We start from the raw sequence: 23,502 nt of genomic DNA on the forward strand, positions 1-23,502 counted from the left end.
TCAAAGGGAGGCTCTAGACTTGACACAGCAGGACATCCAGGCATGTTGCCGAAGGAAGACTTGATGTTCAGAGCTAAAAACACTTTGTGATAGCCAGAACGGCCAGCTTCATTGCTGCAAGTCATAAGCAGAATTCGCAATGTTCTTAAATGTGTCAAACCGGATCGTAAAGGCCGAAGACTACACCGAAGAAAAAGCTGCAGCAGTGTTTGTGTCACCACATGGCTGCATTTCCTGCCACAAGACGAAACACACTGGGGGTGAGAGCTTCTGTTTCTGAAGGAAGTGGCACAGTGAAGATTAAACTCACAGTTTAGCCCGGCCCTACCATGTTTGTGTATGTGACCTTCCCCTGGGGCCAGATTTGCTCGGGGGGCCGCAGGTTTTTTTGGACAGGAAAGTTATTTCTGGCTTTCATGGGTTGGCAGTGATGTCACGAGAGTTTCCTCATCCTCTGGTCTCGGGTCAAGTTTAACCCCAGAGATTCTCCTGAGTCTTTCCTGTTGTTCTGGGAGAGGTGGAAGAGGTGTGGAGCCAACCGAAGAGGCGGGAGTGGGGGGTGCCGGAGGGGGTGTCTGTCGCATCCCTCCCCTTCATACAATGGCACTTCTCTGGATGACAGATGCTGTTTAACCCACCCTGACCCGGGGAGTTGTGATGGCTCAGCTGAGTGACAGGCTCATAGAGGACACACAGAGGCTCTGCAACACACTGCCCCAACTGCACAGGATGACCCCCCCCCACCACCACCACCATCCAAACGAGGAAAGGAACTGTCTCTTCGGGCAATCCCCACAGTAATATATGTCTATAAGAGGAAAAGCTTAACACCATGAATTAAGAGCAGAGAAGGGCATCCACTTCTGCTATCTTGTCCTATTGAGTAAAATATTGAGACAAATTGAGTGCTAAATCACTGCAGAGGAGTGTGGCATTGTGACAGTGCTTGAAAGCCTGTAGACTGTCCATTGTCATGAAGTCGCCTGAGCAGCAGCTCTGAGCTGCATTTATCATCACTGGGGACTCAGGGGGAAAGAGACCATGCCATCGGTTTGTCATACTTAACTTGTCTGTCTCCATTTGAGAGGACTGTAGACAGAGCCAGGAGGAACTGTATCACATGGGTATTAGTATTATAGTCACACAGAACAATATCTTGATTTTTTTTCTGCTGTTGAGCTGCAGAATACTTGTTTCTAGTACTGTTAATGGGATTTTGTGATACAACGGTCCTTTTATCGGTTGAAAAACGAACACGAATTGTGGTATTTCTATGGGGCTTCACAGAGCAGTGATGGCAGACACAGCTGAAACAGTTTGATATGCACACACTTTTGTGTTTGCCTCTAATGATGCTGCATCGAGCTGGCTCTCAGATATGGAGGCGGTCCTCCAGCAAGGTGATACTGAGACAGTGTGATCTTTTTTAGCAACACACCACACAAGCAACAGCAGCCTTCAGAACATCTCAGCAGCTCAACATGCTTCTCCTTCCCACTCTAGAAGACAGGTACTTTACACCGTGTCTCCTTCAAAACACAATCACCGTCTCTCCCTGCCTCCTCGCAGCGAGCTGCTGTCCTCTCAGCTGCAAGGAGTGCATATCCACACCTCCAAAGTTCCAAATATACACACTTCCCAGCACCTTTCAGTGCCTTGTCCTGACCTGTTTCCAGCCTCACCCCTGACATACAGCCTCCCCCTCTAGCTGCAGGGCTGGGCTTATTGTTTTTATTCTGTAAGCCAGCAGTTTGTGGCATACAGAGCTAGTTATCTCTTTACACACAGCATCGCTAAAATTACCATCTTATGTAGACTGCCCCATGCATCAGCTGAAACACACTCAGCTAAAATGTAGTGTAATGTAGAATACTTGATTTCATTTGCAAATCTAAGACATTTGTTGTGACAAATCACACACATACATCTTATTATTTCCCAGTTACCAGTTGTTAAAGAAGAAAAGGAAACATGTTGACCTCGGTTAGTGATCACTTTCCCTAATACTGGTTCCCATAGGCTTCTCTTAAAGATTCAGTGAGGCTGGGAATCATTCTGATTTATTTTTTTTCCCCAAAATAAAACAATGCACTGCCTTAATACAAACATAACAGATTTCACTCTCTGTGACAAAGGATTAGCTGTAAATTATTTTATATACATCCCTAACTATATTTGATGTGCTTCATAAACCAATAATATTTGTTTGCCTTTTATTTAGATTTAGATTTAAAATGTGTTAACAGTATTTACCACTTCAGACCTGCATGCCTCTTATTATGTAAAACTATTTACTGAAAGCTTCAGCATCAAAGTGGCCAATTATCCCCCACTCCCACTGACGCCAGCCGCTAGGTGGCACTGTGTCTGTTTGGTAAAAGTCCTCTTGGTCCCCCTCCTCACCCCCCAAAAGGTACAGAGCTGTCTGACAGCAAATTCTCTAAATGCCCACTGTCCACAATGTCGGAAAGATATAATATAGAGTTCTCCTTTCACCAAAGAAAACATCCATGGTGGTGAATGAAAGTACATTTTAATCCCACATGTTTCCTTTATTTCAAATAATTACACAGTTCTCGTAATCTTGGTAGGGAAAGACACCCCCTCACATACACACACAATCCTGGATCCACTGTAGACTAAAGCACATTTGGAATATTTTTAAATAGGCTACATCTTTCTCTCTTTCTTTCTTTCTTTCTTTCTTTTTTTTTGTGGTTATAAAATTTCGAATAGGAAAATGAATATGAACTCAGCCATGTCAGAATTTAAGAGAAGAGCAAGAGCCAAGGTTTCCCAAAAATTCTTAAATCTTGAAGAGATCAAATAAATACACTTAAATACCAACGCACAGAGAAAGTCTGATAGGCTGTGTGAGCCACAAACAATATTAAGACCGGTCTGAATTACATAACGGTACAAAAAGAAAGTATGTAATAAAATTTAAATGTAGGTTATTTGCCTTAATAAAATAGAATTAGGACATGAATTAGTACCACTTGTGCCACACCACTGTTTAGGCTGACTTTGTTATACGATAACCTCTGTTTCTCAAACTTACATAAATATGATAATAGACTATTTTTAATTAGTTCATGTCTAATTTTTGGTTACAGCTCCACTTAACCGTACACAGATAATATGGGCTAACATAACCCAGGCTTAGAGTTAATTAATTTATCAAGTTAATTATTCTAATTTGGCCTCGCAAAATGTTCTATTTTGCAGACAATAATACTAAGAGAATGATATCGATTATCGGAACCGAGGCTCAATATCATCCACATGATTTAATTCAGATGGTCTTTTAAGGAGGATTTTTCCCTTTGGGACGTGGGTCCACACTGAAGACAGGGGCAAGTTTGATTGGTCACAGGGGTGTGATGGTCTCCCTTTATGATATAAGTCTAATTTATACCTTCATCCCAACATCAGTATCAGCTCCGATATATTTAGGCCGCTCTTCTGATCGGATATGGAGTCATTTCTCAGTCAGCACTGGCTGTAGGTCAAACTAATGAGGCCAGGATGGCACGATTTCATTATTCAGCTTTGATTGTGGGTGAGGTGTCAGATCAAAAACTGAGCCTCTTCGTCCAGAATGTCTTACGCATGGGAACAAACGCAACATCCAGTTCGTGACCTCAGCATCGATGACTGAAAAACACAAAGCGCCAACAACTAGTTGCTCATCTCCGTCAACAACAGTTTACTAGTGGTGCAACTATATGTTTGTTTCCCATCAATGTGGCCTATCAGTTATTGCATTGTATGCTGTTGAAAGCACGTTGCAATGGAGAGGATACACGTCCACCGTGGTTCTGGTCACTGCATGGACCAGTGGATGCAAGGGCGAGAAAAAGTTTGTTCATAGCTGAAGAGGTCGAACGCAACATAAAAATACAATGTGCAGAATTTCACCTGGAGTACTGGTAATCCAGTAGATGACATGAGAGTTGCAGGAGTGTTTCCTGACCTGGACGGTTGTAGACAACAATTCAGTGGTATAATGAACAAAGAGGTTAATGCGATCCCTTCGGAAAAAATATTGTAGACTATATGTGCGAGACAGCATGCAGTGCGAATCTGGTGATTGGTTTTATTGTGAAAATACTGCTCTATCTTTTTAGGTCAAAAACATTACATTTTAAGTGAAATCCATTTTTATGATCTGATTTACACTCAAGCGTTTACAGTCTCATTCACTCTGCGGACCACCTTAAAAGCGTTCGTCCCGCCCTCGAAGCTTTCTTTGGTCGCTCTGATTGGCTGAGGCGTCATGCATGGAAGTGGCTGCAGAAATGCAAAACTTGTTGCTGGCTCCTCTGGACGCGTTGATCTCACACAGCGCCAAGCGGCAGAGCGGAGTGTGAGTGGATCAGTGAATAGCTCAGACCACTGCAGACAAGACTCGGTGACAAAAAACGGAGGAACGCACACATTAGGAACGAAACGCACTGGAAGGGCTTAACGGCGCGGCGCTTCACTGCAAGGCGCATGACCGGCAGCGGGTGAAGGATGCTGTCAAGCCGCTCAGTCGTGGTGGAGTGCGGGTAGTGCACGCCGCGCTGCTCCGGGTCCAGGTCGCGTAAACGGACGCTCCGGTTCTCCGGCGCCTGGGTTGGAGAACCGTGTCTGTGGACTTTTCCATCACACTGGACTTTTGGCTTCACGCCTGCTCAGCAGTTGTCGAGATTCTGAAGGAGATCGGTGGGCAGTATTTATTTAAAGAAAGGTTTTATCCCTCAAAGCCACAGAGGTAATTTGAAGTACACGGCTCCAGTTGGACTTTTCCCCGCGTTTCCAGTATGGGACCTTATACAAAAAGTCGCTCTTGGACATTTGACATTGGACTGGAATAATGAATTAGCTGACAGAAATTGTCATATTCCCTGTTCGATCGCTGCAGCTCTTCATCGCTCGCCTTTTATTTTGTTAGCGAGGTTTTTCGTGTCATGTTCGCCCAGAAGAAATGCGCACAGAAAAACTTTGGAATATGATAAGTCACTCATGCAGCAAGTTAAATAACATGGTCTTGTATTTGTCTGCTTAATCAAAGACAAAAAGAAGAGCAGTCAAGTGCACGCACAGAATCCGGGACAGGGACACAGTTTACGTGCGTATTTGGACACAGTCTGTCCCCTCTCTCCTCCGCGTCCTTGGAGAAGTTGAAAAACAAAAACAATTGATCCACAACAATGAGAACTTATCCGGTGAGTTTCAACATTTAAAGTAGTTAAAGCAGTTTGTTCAGTAGTGTATTACAAACATTTGAATCGTTTCTTGTATATCTTTTTTTTTTTTTTCTTTTTTGCTTTTGGGGACAGACGGAAAAACTGGCAAACTGGCCGTCATGTGGGATTGATTGCAAGGGAGTATGTTTGGGCTGGAGCAGTTTGGTTCTCAGATTAATAGCAGAAACCCTGGCCAGTCAGAGAGAAACATAAACCAACCTAGATTGAACATGGGCTCCCACTATAAAAGCCCAGGTTTTCACGCTGGAGGCCCGCCGGGAGGCGTGGAACCCGGGATGGGCCCTCTGAGCGAGCCGCAAATGCTCGGGCTCAATATGAACATGAACGGAGAGCAGTACGGGGGCTTTCACCCGCGGGGCCACTCGGACATGCATGCAGGCGGCGGACTTCAGCAGCAGCAGCAGCAGCAGCAGCAAGGACCCATGCATGGATTTTTTAACAACCAGCAACCTCATCAAGGACATCCTCACGGCCATCAACCTCACCCACACCAACATCACCCTCATTTCAGTGGGAATTTTGGCGGCCCCGAACCAGGGTCGTCATGCCTGCATGGTGGCAGGCTCATGGGCTACAACAACAATGGCATGGGACCACAGCAGGGCTTTGGAGAAGGATTTGATCCTCTCGCTGAGGGACAGGCAGGGGATGGCTTCCCCCAGCAGCAGCAGCAGCAGCGGCCTGGTAACATGCCTGACTTTCAACATCATGGGCCTCCCAGTGGCAGCCATGCTGTCCCTGCCCCCTGTCTACCCCTCGATCAGTCACCTAACAGAGCAGCATCCTTCCATGGTCTCCCTTCCTCTTCATCCTCCTCCTCTGAGTCTCATGGCCTGGAGCCTCGGCGGATGCCAAACCAGGGAGCTGTAGAGGGATTAGAATATAACTTCCCAAGTGAGCCGCCATCTGGACATTTTGATGTACCTGTTTTTTCCCCATCAGAATCAGAATCTCAGTTACCCCACTTTGGGCCAGGAAGGCCAGTTCCCAGTGGAAATTTCCCAGGGAACCCTGGCATTCCACGGACACCAGGTATGCAGGGCATCTCTAAGGGACACCAGCCACCACCACAGCCCCAGCAGCCTCAGCATGGAGTGTTTTTTGAGCGTTTTGGAAATGGCCGGAAGGTGCCCGTGGGAATGGAGCCGGGGGTCAGTGCAAGGCATCCTCTCATGCAGCAGCAACAACAGGCTAGCTTGATAGCCAGACAGAACTCATGCCCCCCTGGCCTCCCCCGACCCCCTCAGGCTGAGCCCGGCTCTACTAACCCTAACATTCTGGACGGAGGGGTCATGATGCCCGGCCAACACAACCAGTTTGAATATCCCATTCACAGACTGGAAAATAGGGGTCTGCACCCCTATGGGGACCCCATGTTTAATATGCAACAGCCAGCTCCTCCTCCCTCCCAACAGCCCCCAAATCAGAGGCTGCAACACTTTGACTCTCCTTATATGAACATGGCGAAAAGGCCTAGATTTGACTTTCCAAATGCACATGGGGGTGAAGGCTGGTGTGGTGGTATGGATAACCACCTCTCTCCCTCTGCCTACCCCGGCCTGCCTGGAGAGTTCACCCCACCTGTGAGTGAAGGTTTCCCACCAGGCCCCCTGCAGCATCCAGGGCCTGAGCAGCAGTCTCTGCAGCAACGCCAGAATGCAGCCATGATGATAAAACAGATGGCCTCTCGCAACCAGCAGCAGAGGATGAGGCAGCCCAGTCTGCAGCAGCTGGGTCACCACGGCGACGTACCGCCTGGCCCAATGGCTCACGGAGGCCCAGTAGGGAGCATGCCTCAGCCCAACTTTGACAGGGAGAACGGTGGCAGGATGCCCAACATTGATGGACAAAATCCTCATGTCACTCAGGAGAACTCCTGGTTCCAGGGGTCCCACCCACCAGGGGAAATGATGTCACGGCGTATGGGTGGAGCAGGTAATGAATCAGGGCCCCATGACATGGGGCTACAGCAGAACGGGGCTGGGATGATGTTTAGGCCAGGCATGGGCATGCAGGAGCCCATGAGAATACCAGGAGATGGGCACGTGCAGGCTCTCCATTCTCCGGGCATGCACTCACAATTCAGCGGCAACATGGGCAACCTCTCACAAATGCAGTCTCCAGGAGCAGGGCATCCGAATGCACCAGCAGAGAGGCGGCCAGCTGATTTCCCTGCACCTCCAATGGGAGCACAGCCAACGTTTCCCTATGGAGGGGCTAACCGTCAGGGGCCACCCCACAGTGCTCCCCAGGGGGTGAGCACCTCACCAGGGAGCTACCCTCCTCAGTCTGAGTTCCCCTCAGGCCAGCGGTCGTCTGTTAGTAAGCTTGGAGCTCTGTCCCTTGGGAACTTCAGCAAAACCAGCACTAAAGACAGTGTTTTCGGCCAGAGCTGTCTGGCGGCCCTTTCCACGGCCTGCCAGAACATGATCGCTAGCCTAGGGGCCCCCAATCTTAACGTAACATTCAACAAGAAGAACCAAAATGAGGGCAAGCGAAAACTGAGTCAGACAGAGCAGGACATTAATAGCAGCACATCTAATGGGACTGGCAGTGCTGGTCCTGAATATTTTCAGAGCAGCACTTCCCAGAACAGCCAGATGCCTGGCACCGGGAATAGCAACTCTAAGCCTGTAAGTCAAAGCCAGACGGTGCAGGGGGAAGCCAGTGCCCTCTCCCCAAATTACAACATGGACGCTACCCCATGCAGTGAGGGGAAGGCAACAACAGGGAGTGGGAGAGGGAGAGGGAGGAGAAAAAGAGACAGTGGACATGTGAGCCCTGGAATTTTTTTTTCCTCTGACAATGGTAACCCTGTTGTAAGTCCAGGCCAGCAGACCCCCTCGGCTGGCGTTGGGGAGAGGGGTGGGGGCACGCCCCATGAGAAACACCTCCAATCACCCTCTTGGGGAAAAGGAGGCGACCTAATGTTGGGGGACCAGGCTGACCTGATGTCTTCTTTGGACAGTGGCATTCAAAGTGTCGCCAAGTCTGACAGTAGCTCACCACGAGTGGACTTTCCAGACGATGTCAGCACCCACTATGGCAACGAGGATGAGGTGTCTTCCAGCTCAGATGCAGGAGGGGCCTCGGCCACCAAGCCTAATCGCAGCCCTATGATCACCGGCTCACCCAAAATGCAGAGGAGTGATCATGGGTTGATAAATGGACAGAAGCCCCTAGGCATGGGCATTAACAATCATACTACCTCGACACCAGACAGCTATGGACTGAATGCTGGTGGGGGCACAGGGGCCAGTGGGGTGAGCCACCCTGGCACTCCTGGGGTGGAGCAGGTACGCACCCCATCCAGCACCTCTGGCCAGGATGAAATTCATCCTCTGGAGATTCTGCAGGCCCAGATCCAGCTACAGCGGCAACAATTCAGCATCTCTGAGGACCAGCCCCTGGCCATGAAGAATGGCAAAAAGAATGGCGACTGTCCCTCACAGAACGGAGACAATGAGCTGGCGAGCTGCAGCCCGGATGCTGGGAAGGGCTCAATGGGCACTATTGACCTTGACACCCTCATGGCAGAGCAGCACGCCACCTGGTACGTGCCCAGTGACAAGGCCATGATGGATGGGTCAGAGGATGACAAGGCCATGGGACCCTGGGAAAAAAATAAGAGCCAAAACACCAGTAAAGAAGGTAATCAACTAGTTTTCATTCTTTTGGTTCTATTCCAACTACTTTTCCTTCTCTGTTTCTCTCACCCACTGAGTCTAACACTCACTCTCACACATGCAACTCAGAGCACGTTAACTGATCAAGTTTGCTTTTAAAATTAGTATATTTTCATTCCTCAAATGGTATTTACTTTATCTGGAATGCAGTGTGACACCACAGACATAATATGTAAAACGCTTTTGTAACGCTGATAATAAATGACCTTACGTCCATATTGTGCGGCCAGAAAGCAGCCGCCTGTGTTAACCATAGGCTCTTTGAATTTAGATGTGAAGTCCACAGAAGGACAATAAATTTAATGTTAGCGCTATTCAAGTTTTTCTAAAGAAAAAGAGACTGATGTGGTATTTTTCCTGTTAAATCGAAGAATGTAAGGAATGATTATCAGAGCGGTTTTAAATGCCATCTGACTGAACACAGGAAACCTTGTACCTTCTCTACAACGTATTTTTTATAAGGTTAGGGTTATTGTAGAGGCACTTCAAAAGAACAGCTCAAGAAAAGTAAACATTTCCTGTGGTTCTTTATCTCGGTTTTCAGGGTGAACAACTACATTGAGAAGATTAATAGCTTTTTGAGGATATGCGTTTGCGCAGCGGGGTTTCCCTCGCCTTGTTACGTGTTTGTTTTTGTTATTACCATGGGATAATAGTGGATTGATTTTAGATTGGCAAGGCAGGATTCCAAAGATTAAATATCATGGTGACATTATACAGCCTCTCAGTTTTCGTTTTATTCTCCGTGGCAAACAGTGAATTCAGAAATCTTACAATAAAAATACTAAAATATTATTTAGTATTTAGTTTTAAATTGCAGTTTGTTTATTGTTAAACAATGTGGGATTATTTATTATTGTTAGTTTGAAATGATTTATCATTATTATTATTATATAACTCAGTGAGAGTAAAATATTTTTTGGAAGCTAATTGGGAGTCTCTTAAAAACACAGCTGTCTTAAGGAAAAAGGAAAATCTTCTGGCCTGAAGGCACATGAGCAGTTTTTCTACGAGGCGGAGATATTGTTACGATCTGCTAATGTAGCTTCATACAAGCAGTTTTATCTCAGTGTTTTTAATAGTGGCTCTAAATCAAAATGCAGATAACAAATTTCACTGTAACGTTGTTCAGCTGCGGATTAGTTTCTTCTTTCAATTCCTCCAATAGCCTAATAATAATAATAATAATAATATTTAATATATATATATTATTATAATTCCACAGACATTGTGTTTTGTTAATATTATTAATAGTTAATTATTATATTGTTGTATTGTTTTATTAATATTTTGTGTGCTGTCATTGTAATAGAAATCAAATCATACTCATTATATGCATTATAATTGCAGAATTAGTGTAGTCGTAAGCTGTGTATCAGAATATGTTAGTGCTATTTATTAATATATTTATTTTTATATTATGTTGTTTCCTTCTTGTGTGTCTTGTCTTTTCTTTTTTCCGTTGGCTTTATTCAAATCATTTCGAACCAAACCGTGACACAGATGGTTGACGTTGCGACACAAAAAAAAAAATCTGAAAGAGCGACCCACTGTAAAGGTTAAGGAACCGAGAGGTCTGTGGATGTATGGATACATAATAATGTGGATAGATAGCCTGCACATTTGTGGGGAGCGCCCGGCGCGTTTGGAGCGCCTCTTTGTTCTGATCAGTGCGGGTGCAGAGAGGGGCGGGGGCGCGCACCGCGCCGAGTCTGGACTCCAGGCGCATTGTTTATGTGAGGCTGAGCACAGGGTGTCGGGCAGTAGCACTGAAGCTATTACATGAAGGTGCAATGTAAATGACCAGTTCGGCTGATGTAGTGAGCTAATATCAACGGTCACCCTCATTATAAATGAACAGAAAAATAACGAGCAGTGGAGATATTAATTTGAGTCTGAATGATCAAACCTGCACATTCCTCCTCATCCAGCTATTTGTTTTCCTCGTGACTGCTCTCCACTGGTCCTCTCAGCTAATTTAGCCGACTAATGACAAGGTCATTGAACATTGTGGCTTTTTTTGTTCCCATGATTTCTTCCATTGTCATTTACAAAAGAGGTAACTGAGTTCTGTTAATTTATAAAAATAAGAAAAATCTGAACAAAATACAACACAGAGCAGAGGGGATTGTTGAAAAAAAAAAATCCCTGATGCCAGGGAGTGATGATCATTACTTTTGATAATGATTAATGAGTATTCTTTTGAGTAGGAAACCCAGCACTGATGAGCAGTCAACCACACTCACCCTGTTGCATTCACTGTCTTAATTTCTCTGGGGCTGATAGGACATTTAACATCACAAATTAAAACAACAACAACGGCAGAGTAGTCTGTTTTCTGCTCGCTTTTCCCCTCCTCTCCTCACTCCTCTCTCCTCTCCTCTCCTCTCCTCTCCTCTCCTCTCCTCTCCTCTCCTCTCTTTCAGCCCTCCCTGCATGGACAGCAGGCATGCAGCTCTGGAGCGATCGATAGCTAGTTAGCACAAATCACGGCTCCTGACAGTTTCTCATTTGAGTGCTTCAGACAGCAAAGATGAAAAAAGGGTGGAGGTGTATTTGGGAGAGGAGGGGGATTTTGAGATTGAATTTGATGCTTAGGCTACAGAGAAGGGAGCAAAATAACATAATAATTTAAGATACCCTAAGTCATAGTAGTTCCATAAGAGTCTACACCCCACAAGCTTTTCTCACTGCAAAAAATATCCACCTTAACCAGTTTGTCTAGTTTTCAGTCCTCGCTCCTGGGAACAAAAATCTGCCTTTGGGGAGATCATGTCAGTGACACTAATTTGAAATAAATCAGGTCAATACATTAGTCCATTAGCACTAAATGTAACATGGTCGAGAAAATTCTTAAAAGATTATCATTTACATGAGGATAAAATGAATGTACGTAATTCAAACGACAGTGAAAATAATTTTCCCTCCTTAAATAACATTTTAATCATCAGCACCATATGACATAACCTGTTGGATATTTTTTGCAGTGGAAATGTTGTGAACTGTTGTAGAAGTCTGAAGTACAGGTTAAGAAGTGTGTTTTCTGAGGTAGCAGATATGATATATTTTTTTCTTCCGGATGAAATGCTTTTCTACCCGTCAACCTCTAAAAACTGCTTCTGTCACGACCGTTTCATTTACATGTACAGTAGATGCCTTATTTCACGCTCTCAGGAGTGTTGTTGAATTATGCATAGATTATTTTCATTCTTAAACAATGAGCACTCTATCGGGTTACTAAGTGTAATATTGATACACAGTAATTAATACAAAGCTTTACACACAAATAAGTTGTTTTAGGTGCCTAATTAAAAATGAAAATGTAATTGAAAATGCATTTAGCCTACATTAAATTTATTATGATTATAAGCTGAACTCAGTGCTTTCTCATTTTAACAATTTGAATTTAGTTGTCAGGTGTTCAACTTTATCTGTTTCTGGTTAGAGTTCAGGTTTTGCACTGAGAAACTAATACAGGATGCGTAGTTGTTTTTTTAAATTTTTTGTTTATTTAAAAAAAAAAAAAAAAAAAAAATCCTTAAGTTTAGTCAGTGTTTCAATCGCTCAGCGCAGCTCCACCAAAAAATACTGTGAAAGTTCAGAGGGACCCCAGATCATTTCGTTGCCAGTTGTGTTTGTATTAGCGGGGTGAGCAGGAGAGGCTACAGGAGCCACTAATCTTGCTATGATACGAGTGAAACACGGTAGAAATTCAACACTATGTTTTTCTGCAAACTTCCTCTGAGTGTCTGAACGTGCTGACAAGTAAAAGTTAAACTGTACCTATTTCTAGAGGAGCTGCGCTCAAAGTGCTGTTGCGTGTTCACCCAGTGCATCCCAGCTCACCCTCTCTGCAGGTCCCTGTGTGCCTGTTAAAAGTGAGGCGTGCTGCACTAATGGCCCCCTTTGGACCCCATATCTGGCCTCCTCTCTCTGTGACAGCACGCAGCTTAAGTTTTTCCACTAAGGCACAGTTATACCTGCCGCTGTAAGCTCACTGCCTGCAGATCTTTGAGTGCTACACAGCATCTTCCGCTCCCAAGGAGTTGAGGTGTACACGAGCAACTTCACTTGTACGGTGTCAGTTAATATTATTTCCCCTTTTTTTTTTAAAAATTATTTTACGCTCTTCCTCTTCCCCCTCTCTTCTGTATATCTTAGCCAGAAGCTGACCGTTCATTTGGAAACTCATGCAAAGTCTTGATAACAGGCCACCAGCAGGCGTAGGAAGTGATTCAGTTATTTTTATTTTTACTTTTTACTGTTTTTTGCCACATACACTTGAGTGACTTTTTTTTTTTTTTTTATCAGCACACTTAAAGCACTTCACAGTTGACCCCGTGGAATAGTTTCACTCTTCACTCTCAGTAATCAGTCCTTAAACAGCTCTAATAATGATCAAATCTCTGTCGCTCTGACTTTGACAGGTTTGAAAAGAGGGAACTTGCATCTTATCACACCAACTAGAAAGCACTTAAATCCACAGAAAGAGCCGTATTGATATTCCACCATGGAGAACAATCCTGTGAGACTACCTGGCTTTGACATTTCACAACGACAACAACCCCACAAATCAAACCAGTAATTTCTATTTCCTTTTTCTAAAAAAAGAAGAAAGTGACTGGCACGAGCTTCAATGTAGAAAGAAAGAAAAAAAATAAAACAGCTTGAGGCTGTCTGTGTTCTTTACCTGTCATTGCAAGGTGTTTCATATTGACTTTTTCAACAACGCTCATCCACCAAGCCTCTCGTGCACTCCTGGACTGCAGTAATGATAATCGTTATGATAATCATAGCAATTAGCCTTGGTAATATTGTTTCCAAAAGTCATAACTCATCCTCACGCACCTCCTGTACGTTGACTTGCTTATTGACAGGTTCATCAGGGCCAGAAAAAACAGCTAGTTTATGTCTGTTAGTGCTGATTCCAGCAACACAAGTACATTTCTTGCCACGACAAAGTAGTGTCTTAGAAACTCCTGAATAAAATCCTCCCTCACGGGGACAAAGAAAATAACACGATTTTTACTGTTATCATGTCATATTTTTCTTCTTGCTGTATGTTTGTGGTCGTATGCATCTGTGAGAGTGTGTGTGTGTGTGTGTGTGTGTGTGTGTGTGTGTGTGTGTGTGTGTGTGTGTGTGTGTGTGTGTGTGTGTATATGTTGGTATGCACGTGAGCATGTGACGAAGGGCAGGGTTGTAGACACTGCAACTTGATAGTGTGGATTTGTCAGCTGTAGACGTAAAGTTTGATTTATTTAGACTCGGTGTCAGGCTCTCACGGCTTCACCCTCCCGATCTCAGGTGTCTCGCTCGGCGGAACACGCTCACTTAATTCTAATGTGTTGAAAATATTTAAGAGTATTTACTTGACTTGTAAATAGTGCAGGACCGAAAAATGCCTATCACGCATTTAAAGTGACAGTGTTTGTGCGTGCATGTTTGTTTATGTGCTAGGTGTGTGTGCGTGCATGCATGCGTGCTCCATGTTCCTGGGTTTTTGCAAGACACTGAGCACTACTGACAGTCAAAGGAAGCCTGTTAAAGAAGCGTGTTTGTGACTGATGAAGAGAGAAACAGATGAACAAAGGTGTCAGGCCTTTTGCTTTGCTGGATTTTCAACTCTTCAAAATAGCAACTCATCCGGTGTTTTGTTTTCCCTGGGGAAGGGTGTTAGAATAAAATAAAACTTGTCTCAGCATGTGGTAAATATTCTCCTTGGATGCAGCAGAGAATGGAAAGCTGAATTTATCTGGGAGATGCACAGAATGAGGAGTTCCAAACCTTCGATTGTGGATGTGACATGCCTCCAAATGTCCACTGTCTTTCGGAGTGCCTGCTCAAGCGGGCCAAACAAGTTTAAAAAAAAAAAAAAAAAAGCATCAGTTGGATACAAATCTCCTGAAAGGCGTCCTGGGTTCCTATGTTACCCATGATACAAGTACTGCTTTTCAAAGGTGTGTGTGTTTTCAGGTTTTCAGAGGTACAGATGTTGTCACGCTGCCAGAGGCAGTTATGTTATTTGCCATACAGGTAGTCGTCAGGCACCTTTAATTTGTATTGAGGAACTGACAAATGAGTTATGACACTGGAGCTGTTTCTCCTGGGAGACAGAAGTAGAGACTGATGGAGTGAAAAAGAAAGTAACAGAGATGGAGTGATTTTTTTTTTTTTTATGCAGAGAACATCTGCAGTTTCTTCTAAGAGGCGAGTGCCTGGGTAATAGCTACCATTTGCATTTATGGAGAGAAAATAATTCAATTCAAAATATTTTCTCCTTCAGTTTCATGCTCCATGACTGTTGTTCATTCTTGTCTGTATGTTGAAGTTTCAGGAACATATTTATCTATGCAACTATGTCTCTTTAAAATATGTCCTGTCTTAATAATGAAAGTAGTTAACACATGACAGCAAAAGACTTAATGCACAATATCAATTTAAGTATCATTAATTACACAGATTTAAATGATCAGTTTACACTTTAGATTTTTTTTGTGTGCAATTCCTCAGAATTCACAATTACACACACACTTTCATTTTTATTCAAAATAAAAGTTTGGTCATGTAGGAACGTCTAATCTCAAAATTGCCACTGTTTTCATGTGTCGTTGACCTTTTCCAAAAAAAGGTGGAAACAGGAAACAAAGTGTGCAGCGCTGTGCTGAAACAAAATAGAGACAGCGAAGTAGATCAATATGTCACTGCCTTGGATGACATGCTGGACAGGTCCTGGACATGGTTGTGAGTTATGAAGGAGGCACTAAATCACTTCCCATGTTCTGATTTGTGTCTGGTTTCCTAAGCACTTCTTGTGGCGGGGGGGGGGGGTTGTGTGTGTGTGTGTGTGTGTGTGTGTGTGTGTGTGTGTGTGTTGTGGGTATGAGTTGAGGCGATGGGAATGGGTGTGTTGCTGGAGAAAAGGTAACAAACGCTGGGGGCAATGCCTGCCTGGGCAAGTTTTTCTCTTTTTTTTTTTCCTTTCTCCTTATATTGAGGGCAGAGAACAGAGAGGAAATTCAAACCAAAATAACCCCTGTGCCCTTGCCTGAGAAATGTGCCCCCCGCTCTCTCCAGATATGCACCCTACACTGAGGGAAAGGTCACACTGCACCACTTGGATGGAGTAAAGGAGGGGGTTGAAGGGAGCCTTACATGCCCCTTACTCACCCTGGGGCACAGGATACCTGGGCTAATATCTCTGTTAGCCCCTTTATACTTCATGAAGACTTCCCTGCTGTTGAATGATATCGTTTGATATTGATTTAATCACCTCTGATCATTTTTTGGCACTGACCTGCATGTCCCGTCATCTCTGACACTGTGGGGAGACATCTTAGGGAGAACCTTAAGGTGTTATATTTCAGCCAGACAGAAACATTTTCTTCAGTGCTGTGTCTCTCCTGGTTAAAATCAGACCTTTTCTCGCTCCCTTTTTTTTTCTTTTTTTTTCCCAAATCAGACTTTTTCTCTGTGGATTGTGACGGGTGTTTTGTGCTGACAAAGACAGAGTCCTCACACAAGCCCATAGTGGTAGTTGTTATGCTAAAGGAATCTGACCTGATGTCACACACTGTCATAGGAGCGGAGGCCTTTGGGTGTTTTTGTCAGCGAGCGGAGCATTCTGATTGGGCTGGTTTGTGTTCAGAGAGGATGGGGTCACGCCCTCAGGAGCACGAGGTTAAAGGTGAAGTGTCGTCATGGAAGTATAGAGCTTGGGATAGAAAGGGCAGAGGCCTGCCGCATGGGATTGTGGTTCCTGGGAAATCAATGTGACGGGGGCTGAGGAACTTGCACCAGAAAGAAGCTTTGTGGATTCAAACCTTCTCGCGCGCACTTTCTTCCTCTGTCATGAAAGAAAAACACTTCATTCACTTTCTTATCTGCTCTACTTATTTCACAAACACACACAATATCTGTGTCAGCTTCAAAGGTTACTGTCATTATTTTTAGCTGCGACAAAACTAACTGTGCTGCGTCTTTTAACATTAATTGAGAAAATAATTGCAGGCTGTAACACATACTATTAAATTACGAGAAAATACGGTCTCCGAGGAGCCATTGTTTACCTCCCTGCATTGCTTCGAGTGTGTTGAGTGTGTGTGTGTGTGTGGTATGACATGTAAACCCGTGTCAGGCCGTCAGCTCCCAGACACATTGGTGTCAACCAGACAACCAGAGCTGTGCGCTGTGCTCCCTGCCTTCATGGCATTCGAAGCTCTACTCATCTCTGTAAATCGTCTCTGGCTGTGTCTGTGAGACAGCTCCCAAACCCTGCTGCTATGTGTGTGTCTTTGTGTGTGTGTGTGTGTGTGTGTGTGTATGTGTAAGAATCATCATCAGACACTAAATAACAAAGTACAGCACTTGGGGCGAGAGATATAGCGATATAAGTGCATCACATTAAATTCGGTATTTACTTAACACATCACTGTGGTAATCTTTTCTGGCTGTAATGTGGTTAAGGATATTTAGGTGTATTTGTGGCTCAGCGCAGCTGCTTGTGCTGTTACTGTTCCCTTTTTATTAGGTATTTTCCCCCTCGCTTGTTGATGCTAAGCACTTGTTCCCCTCAGATGAATAGGCTATTATTGAGATATTACCGTGGATATGAATTCTATGTTAGTCAATGAACAGCCATAACAAGATAGATCTTATTGAAAAAAAAAAAAAAAAAGATTTCCCTGCTTGTAAAATGTCATGGTGATTTGGGATTTAGACTTGTGTGATGTAGAATTTCACACTGCCGTTTCCACTTTTGAACGAATACGGCGCCATGGATAATGCTTACAATTTAAGTGTAGTGTCTTGATTTTTCCATAAAAATCACATCCCCTGAATCCCCCTTGGCTACCCTGTAATACTGGGTGATATTTTAATCCTGTGCTGGTCAAGTGTTTGGCTTATTTTACAAGTAGAGGATTTTGTATGTGCCGTTAATTGAAAAGTGTGCTGTAACAAATAGCAATCAGCTCACTCAGAAGGATGCAGGTCTTAACCTTGAAGAGATAATAGGAAAATTAATAACAAAAAAAAAATTCTTTTGACAGCTTTCGTTAAATTGTGTTTTAGGTGCGTAAAATATTTTTATAAGAGCTCATTCCTGAATATGAATTTTAGGATTATACAAGTGATGAATTTGAGTGTGTGTGTGCAAGAAGAGAGAGTTATAATGTTTGTAATTTGAGCTTCGTGCATTTTTTGTCCGTGTTTTTTCCCACTTGTCCTCGCGTTCAAGCTGAGTGATGTGTGAAGCTGGGATTGTGTGTGTGCGTTTAAGCATGGACGACCATATGTATGTGGGCGCTTGTGTGTGTGTGTGTGTGTGTGTGTGTGTGTGTGTGTGTGTGTGCATGTGGAGGAGCAGCTGAGGGCTGGTGTGGGCATAGCAGCGGCAGCGGCGGCAGTGGTTGGCGTGTTGTGTGTTTTTGGCTGTGCGTGTTGTCAGTTTGCTGTGTGTCAGCAGTGAGCCAGGGGAACGCTTGGCTGCCTATTCAGGCCGGTGCGGACCCTGCTGTGCCCAGCTAGCATGAGCTGCTGGCGGGTGCTGGAGGGCACAGTGCTGGGAAGAGGGAGTGTGAGTGGGTTGTGGGGGGGGTGAGTGGGGGGTGAGTGGGGGGATGATACTGGCAGGGGGCGGGGATCTGCCATGCTGAGGTGTATGACTGGACCCTCTGGCAAATGTTAGATCTCCTCAACGCCACCACCAACACTGCTTTAAACCCTCATTTCTCCATAACCCCCCCCCCCCCCCCCCCCCCCTCCCACTCAACCCACCCACCCTCAGCCCCCACTTACACCATGTCTCTAGTCCTTGGGTGGGAGATGGAGAGAGCCAGAGAGAGAAATTTTGCAGAGAGCGACAGTGAGAGAGTCGAATGAAAAAGGGAACAACGGGAGGCTTGGCTGCCTGACCTTTTACCAAATCCCCCCACTTTTCCATTCCAGTGGTTGCAGCCCAGACAGGCTGGGGGGCTAGCCTGCCTCACTGCTTGCATGTCTGCTTGCCTGCTTCTCTTGGTTGTCCTAGCTGCCTGGCGTGGCCTGGCCTGGGCTGGCCTTATCTTCTCTGGCTGCGTTTTGTTAACACTGTGTCACTGCTGCCTCAGGGTTTGTGAAAGCAGAGAGGGAGGGAGATGAAAACAGTAAGCAAAGCCAAATAAAAACTGTTTAAGTAGCAGAGAAAGACGAGCTAAAAAAGGGGATGTACGGTTGTGGATGAGATGCAGGTCGGTGCAGCGTTTCTCTTTTCTCTTAGGTGAGCAGCAGACTGACTGGAGTGTTGTGATCTGCAGCCTCTGTGCCCAGACTCTGTGTCGTCTATCACAGCCTCTCCCTTCTCTGACACATGTAACTCAGCTTGTCAGAGCTGTTTTCTCCCTGTCTCTACACTCAGACACCTAGTTGTCCCTGCAACCTTGAAGCTCTGTGTCTTTGTGCAGCACACTGATCTGTTTCAACCATCCACATGGAGCAAGGCAGTGGTATGTTCTGTGTGGGGAGGCGATGGGAGAATAATCAGACTGATTTTAGCGAGGGATCCGTACCATCTTCACACATATTTTCTCTGTGCTCTGGGCTTGCTTGGAGGCAATACCCAAAGCTCACAATGCAACACTAGTGTCATAACATGTCGCCCTACCATTGCCTCTTTCCTAGCTGCGGTGTTTCTCTTTCTCCCGTTTTGTTTTGTGTGTCTTCTTCAAAACTTTTCTTCATTTCTGTCCTCCTCTCCCTCAGTATGCTGCAGTCTGTAGCTCAGCAGATGAAGTGTGACACTGTGCTTTTATGTATAGTTTAGCCAAGCACCTCCTGTCCTCGTCAATCTTCCCCTTGACTAATTTTTTCGTTACACGGCGCAAAGTGATTTTTCTCCATATGTGAAGCATGCATCTCAGGCGTCAGCATTAACTCTTTAATGTGACGTATAATCAACCCGCATATGGATTTTCTGGAAGCGTGGTGCAACCATTTGAAATGAGGCTGCACATCTTGGTGACACAGGGTTGATACCGTGGCATAGCCATTATACCAGTAAATTGGGTCAAGCAGGGTTAAAGGCCAGTTTTCTCAGTGCCCTTTGACCCCCTGACTGGAGGTCATGCAGGAGTGCTCCAGATTTGCACGCCTGACCAAGAGCGAATGAATGCGTGTGTGTTTATGTGTGTTTCCACATGTGTATATTGGGCATGAGGAGGTGGAGCGTGAGGAGAGGAAGCTTTGCTTACAGCCTCCTTTTCAGGTTGTATTGATGGGGGGGTGGAATTGTGTTGAATTAATTTCACAGTGCAGATTTAGTGTGGGATGTGAAAATGACACTGGTTTAATTAAAAGTGTGTATTTTAAATGGTTCATCTGTATCAGTGAATGCCAGTTGCTTCAAGTTGTTTTTCATTTTTGCACAGTCTTAATTAACCTTTTCCTCTCTGTGCTTGTCTGCAGAATCTGAACTGTCCCAGAGTAAGGCTGGAGCTGGGGGCCCGGGGGCCGGAGGAGGAGGAGGTGGAGGTGGGAGCAGTGGAGGGAACCACCTGCAGTGCCTGTCTGTCCACTGCACAGATGAGCTGGGGGACAGTAAGGGCAGAGGGGGGCCCGTCTCGTCCTGGCGCTCTCTCCACTCTGATATCTCCAACCGATTTGGGACATTCGTGGCGGCACTGACTTGAACAAAAAAGCAGGCCCAGCAGGAAGAAGGACAGAAGATTACAAAATAAGAGGAAGGAAAGATTAAGAGACAAGTAATGATGATGAGGATGATGACGATAAGGTGTCGATGAGGCTACTGCGAGCAGCTCTTGCCTGTTCAGGGAGAGAAAGACATTTACATTCATAAATGCAAATATGAAAACAGACACACACACACACACAAAGACACATACACACGTGCAAACGTACACATACACACATGCAAATACCATGTTTTTTCAGACACATGCAGTCACACTTTAGGATGCTCTCTCACATACTGCTGGACAATACAGCTCGGGCTCTACTCAACGATGCCCAAATCTGGAAAACCTCAAATCAATATTTTTTTTTTCTTTTTCATTTTCTTTGATGAAGAAAAATAAAGAAATGTCAAAGGAGGAGAATACAAAACCAGAAGAAGCAGAAGAAGAGATATTCAGTTGCCATTGGTTGTGATTGTATATCGGTGTTGAGGCCTTTTACCCTATCGCCAGATTTTACCTCGGTTATGGCTACAGCTCTAATGTGTAACGATCCTTCCAGTCAAAGTTTGTTGCCCTAAATTTACCTAAAGTACAGAAATAGGGATATTTCCCCCACCCCGTGCTCAAACCAGGGCTTTACTGTGGCCTGAGCACTGAGAAGCAGAACATAGAGCAGGATGGGAAGAGCGGTGATTGTGCATGAATGTAACCCAACAATGTTTTGTGAACATGATTTATCCCCAGTTTTAATCTTTATCATTTGCTGCTCTTAATCATTTACGATTTTTTTTATAATTCTCTATTCTTTATATTGGCAAGAATATCTTTCTCTTCTCTTCTCTTCTCTTCTCTTCTCTTCTCTTCTCTTCTCTTCTCTTCTCTTCTCTTCTCTTCTCTTCTGCTACCGACCTTGTGACCTCCACTACTTTTATACAATTCATCCAATGGGAACTGAAATGGATGTCAATGGATTGTTTAATAAGGGAATTGAAAAAAAAAAGACTATTGGTATTGCACATGTATAATAAGAGAAAATTTGCTGTGTGTTAGGCAATCTTGTAATCTTTAAATAAAGCTTCTGTTGAATTTGAATTTCTGAAACAATAGATGGAGGACTGTGACGGCAATTTACGAACTGATTTTTGTTTTTTTTTGTTTTCTTTTTTTAATAATATGTAAAGTGCAGTCGTCTGTTTTCCTGCATATTGTATATATCTGTATATGTTTTATTGAGTAACTAAATAACAATAAATATGACGTTAAAGGTGGCATTTGTGTTTACTTCGGCAGTTGGCTTTATTCTTTAGTACTCCAAGAAACTGCTGGTTGCAGCAAATATGAAATCAAACATTACTGTGCAGTTTGGTATTTTGTGACATGTATAAGACACACTTAGATATTTTCTATTCAAGGAATATTCACTGCTGTAGAATACTGTGTACCCCGAGGATCATCTGTGAATTACAGAGGTGTCTACCGTATATTCCAAGTGACAGATATGACAGGGACGTTGTGAACTGATGCGCGCTACCTGACAAGCATGGAAGAACCTGTGCCATATTAAAGCCAGAAGCAGCAACATCAGGGAAACTAGAAAATGTGGCTTCCTGGTAGATTAGGAAGCCAAGACGATTAATTCCATGTTCCACCTGCTCACAACCTGTGTTGCATTTTATCCACCCATCTTTGCTCCAATCTGTCATGCCTCTATGCAATGACAAAAATTGAACTTAAAAAATAACGATTACTATATTACTCCAAGTATGCAACCAGAATGAAAATGCTAATTATTACCTGCAAATTCCTGTAAATATTTTTTATAATAGGCCTCTTACTTTTCTGTTTTTCTCATCATCTCTGTTGTTTTTGGCTACGCAGCACCTTACTACCCCGTCTCTTCCCGCAGTCCCATGTACACACACAAACACGCACACACCCCTTCTTCTTCCCGATCCCCCTGCTCTTTATTGGCCATCTGCATGGATGCTTAATGCTAATCAATAACTCCCCTGTGTGCCAACTCTGAGGTGGAGACGTCAATGCTACCTAACAGGGCCAGTGATCAACCTACATCACTGCTGTCTAGGATGTGTACACGCACACACACACGCACACACAAACTGGAGCTCCCTGCAGGACCCTGTCTGTGTTATTCAGGTGTATTTGTGCTTGCCGCTGTACTGGGTACCTGCTGTGTAGGATTTCAGAGCCTGTTGTGAATGTGATGCACAGAGAGCTGCACCGTTAACAAACAGCAGAGACTGTCATGTCACCTGGGAGCGCCTGTTTAGGAAGGGAGAATGGGGGAGAAAGCGGGACACGGCTGGGGAATAAATGCTGATCACACTGCTCACTGTGAAAGTGAAGTTGGAGATTCTCTGTTAGGTTTAGTCACTGAATCAGGAAAACATTGCATGAGTACACAATGCTTTTATGCATGTACACAAGTTTTTGTGTGTCAGTATGTTTACTAGATATTTTACACACTTGGTCACAATTAACATACAGCAATTAGATCGGTCACCTCTCTATTGCTCACAGAGGACACATTGTACAAAAGAACAAGTTCACAGTCACTGACAACACTGGTTTGAGTAGTATTTGACAATAGCAGTGACACAACTGATTAGCATACATTTAATAAATCAAAGCTTTGTCTCTTTCAGGGCTGGGTTAGGTTTACATATCAGAAAGGGTTCAGTTGTTTCTCTGTTGTTGACTAATTCTCGGGCTGTGCTTTGTGCTTTGTATTTGCTCATACCAAGGTGCTAAATTTCCTTTAACACTCACCACGGTGTGTGTATGCCATGACACTCCTGTGGCGACACACTACCTGCCTGTCTGGTTTGGCCGGCCTATTTTATAGCAGGACAAGAGCTTGTGCTGACA

General features: G+C 44.4%; 1 protein-coding gene across 1 annotated transcript; it reads left to right on the forward strand.

The window, feature by feature from the left end:
• The first annotated feature begins 4,304 nt into the window (after positions 1-4,304).
• On the forward strand, positions 4,305-21,881 carry mn1b (meningioma 1b). Its single transcript, XM_071482486.1, has 3 exons — positions 4,305-5,213; positions 5,328-8,906; positions 20,384-21,881. Exons 2-3 carry the CDS (start codon positions 5,378-5,380, stop codon positions 20,605-20,607), a joined length of 3,753 nt encoding a protein of 1,250 aa, XP_071338587.1. The 5' UTR covers positions 4,305-5,213; positions 5,328-5,377; the 3' UTR covers positions 20,608-21,881.
• The last annotated feature ends 1,621 nt before the right edge of the window (positions 21,882-23,502 follow it).

The sequence above is a fragment of the Trachinotus anak genome, unplaced genomic scaffold, assembly GCF_046630095.1.
Source record: "Trachinotus anak isolate AG129_WGS33_773 ecotype Australia unplaced genomic scaffold, CSIRO_AGI_Tana_v1 ptg000008l, whole genome shotgun sequence".
Lineage (NCBI taxonomy): Eukaryota > Metazoa > Chordata > Actinopteri > Carangiformes > Carangidae > Trachinotus > Trachinotus anak.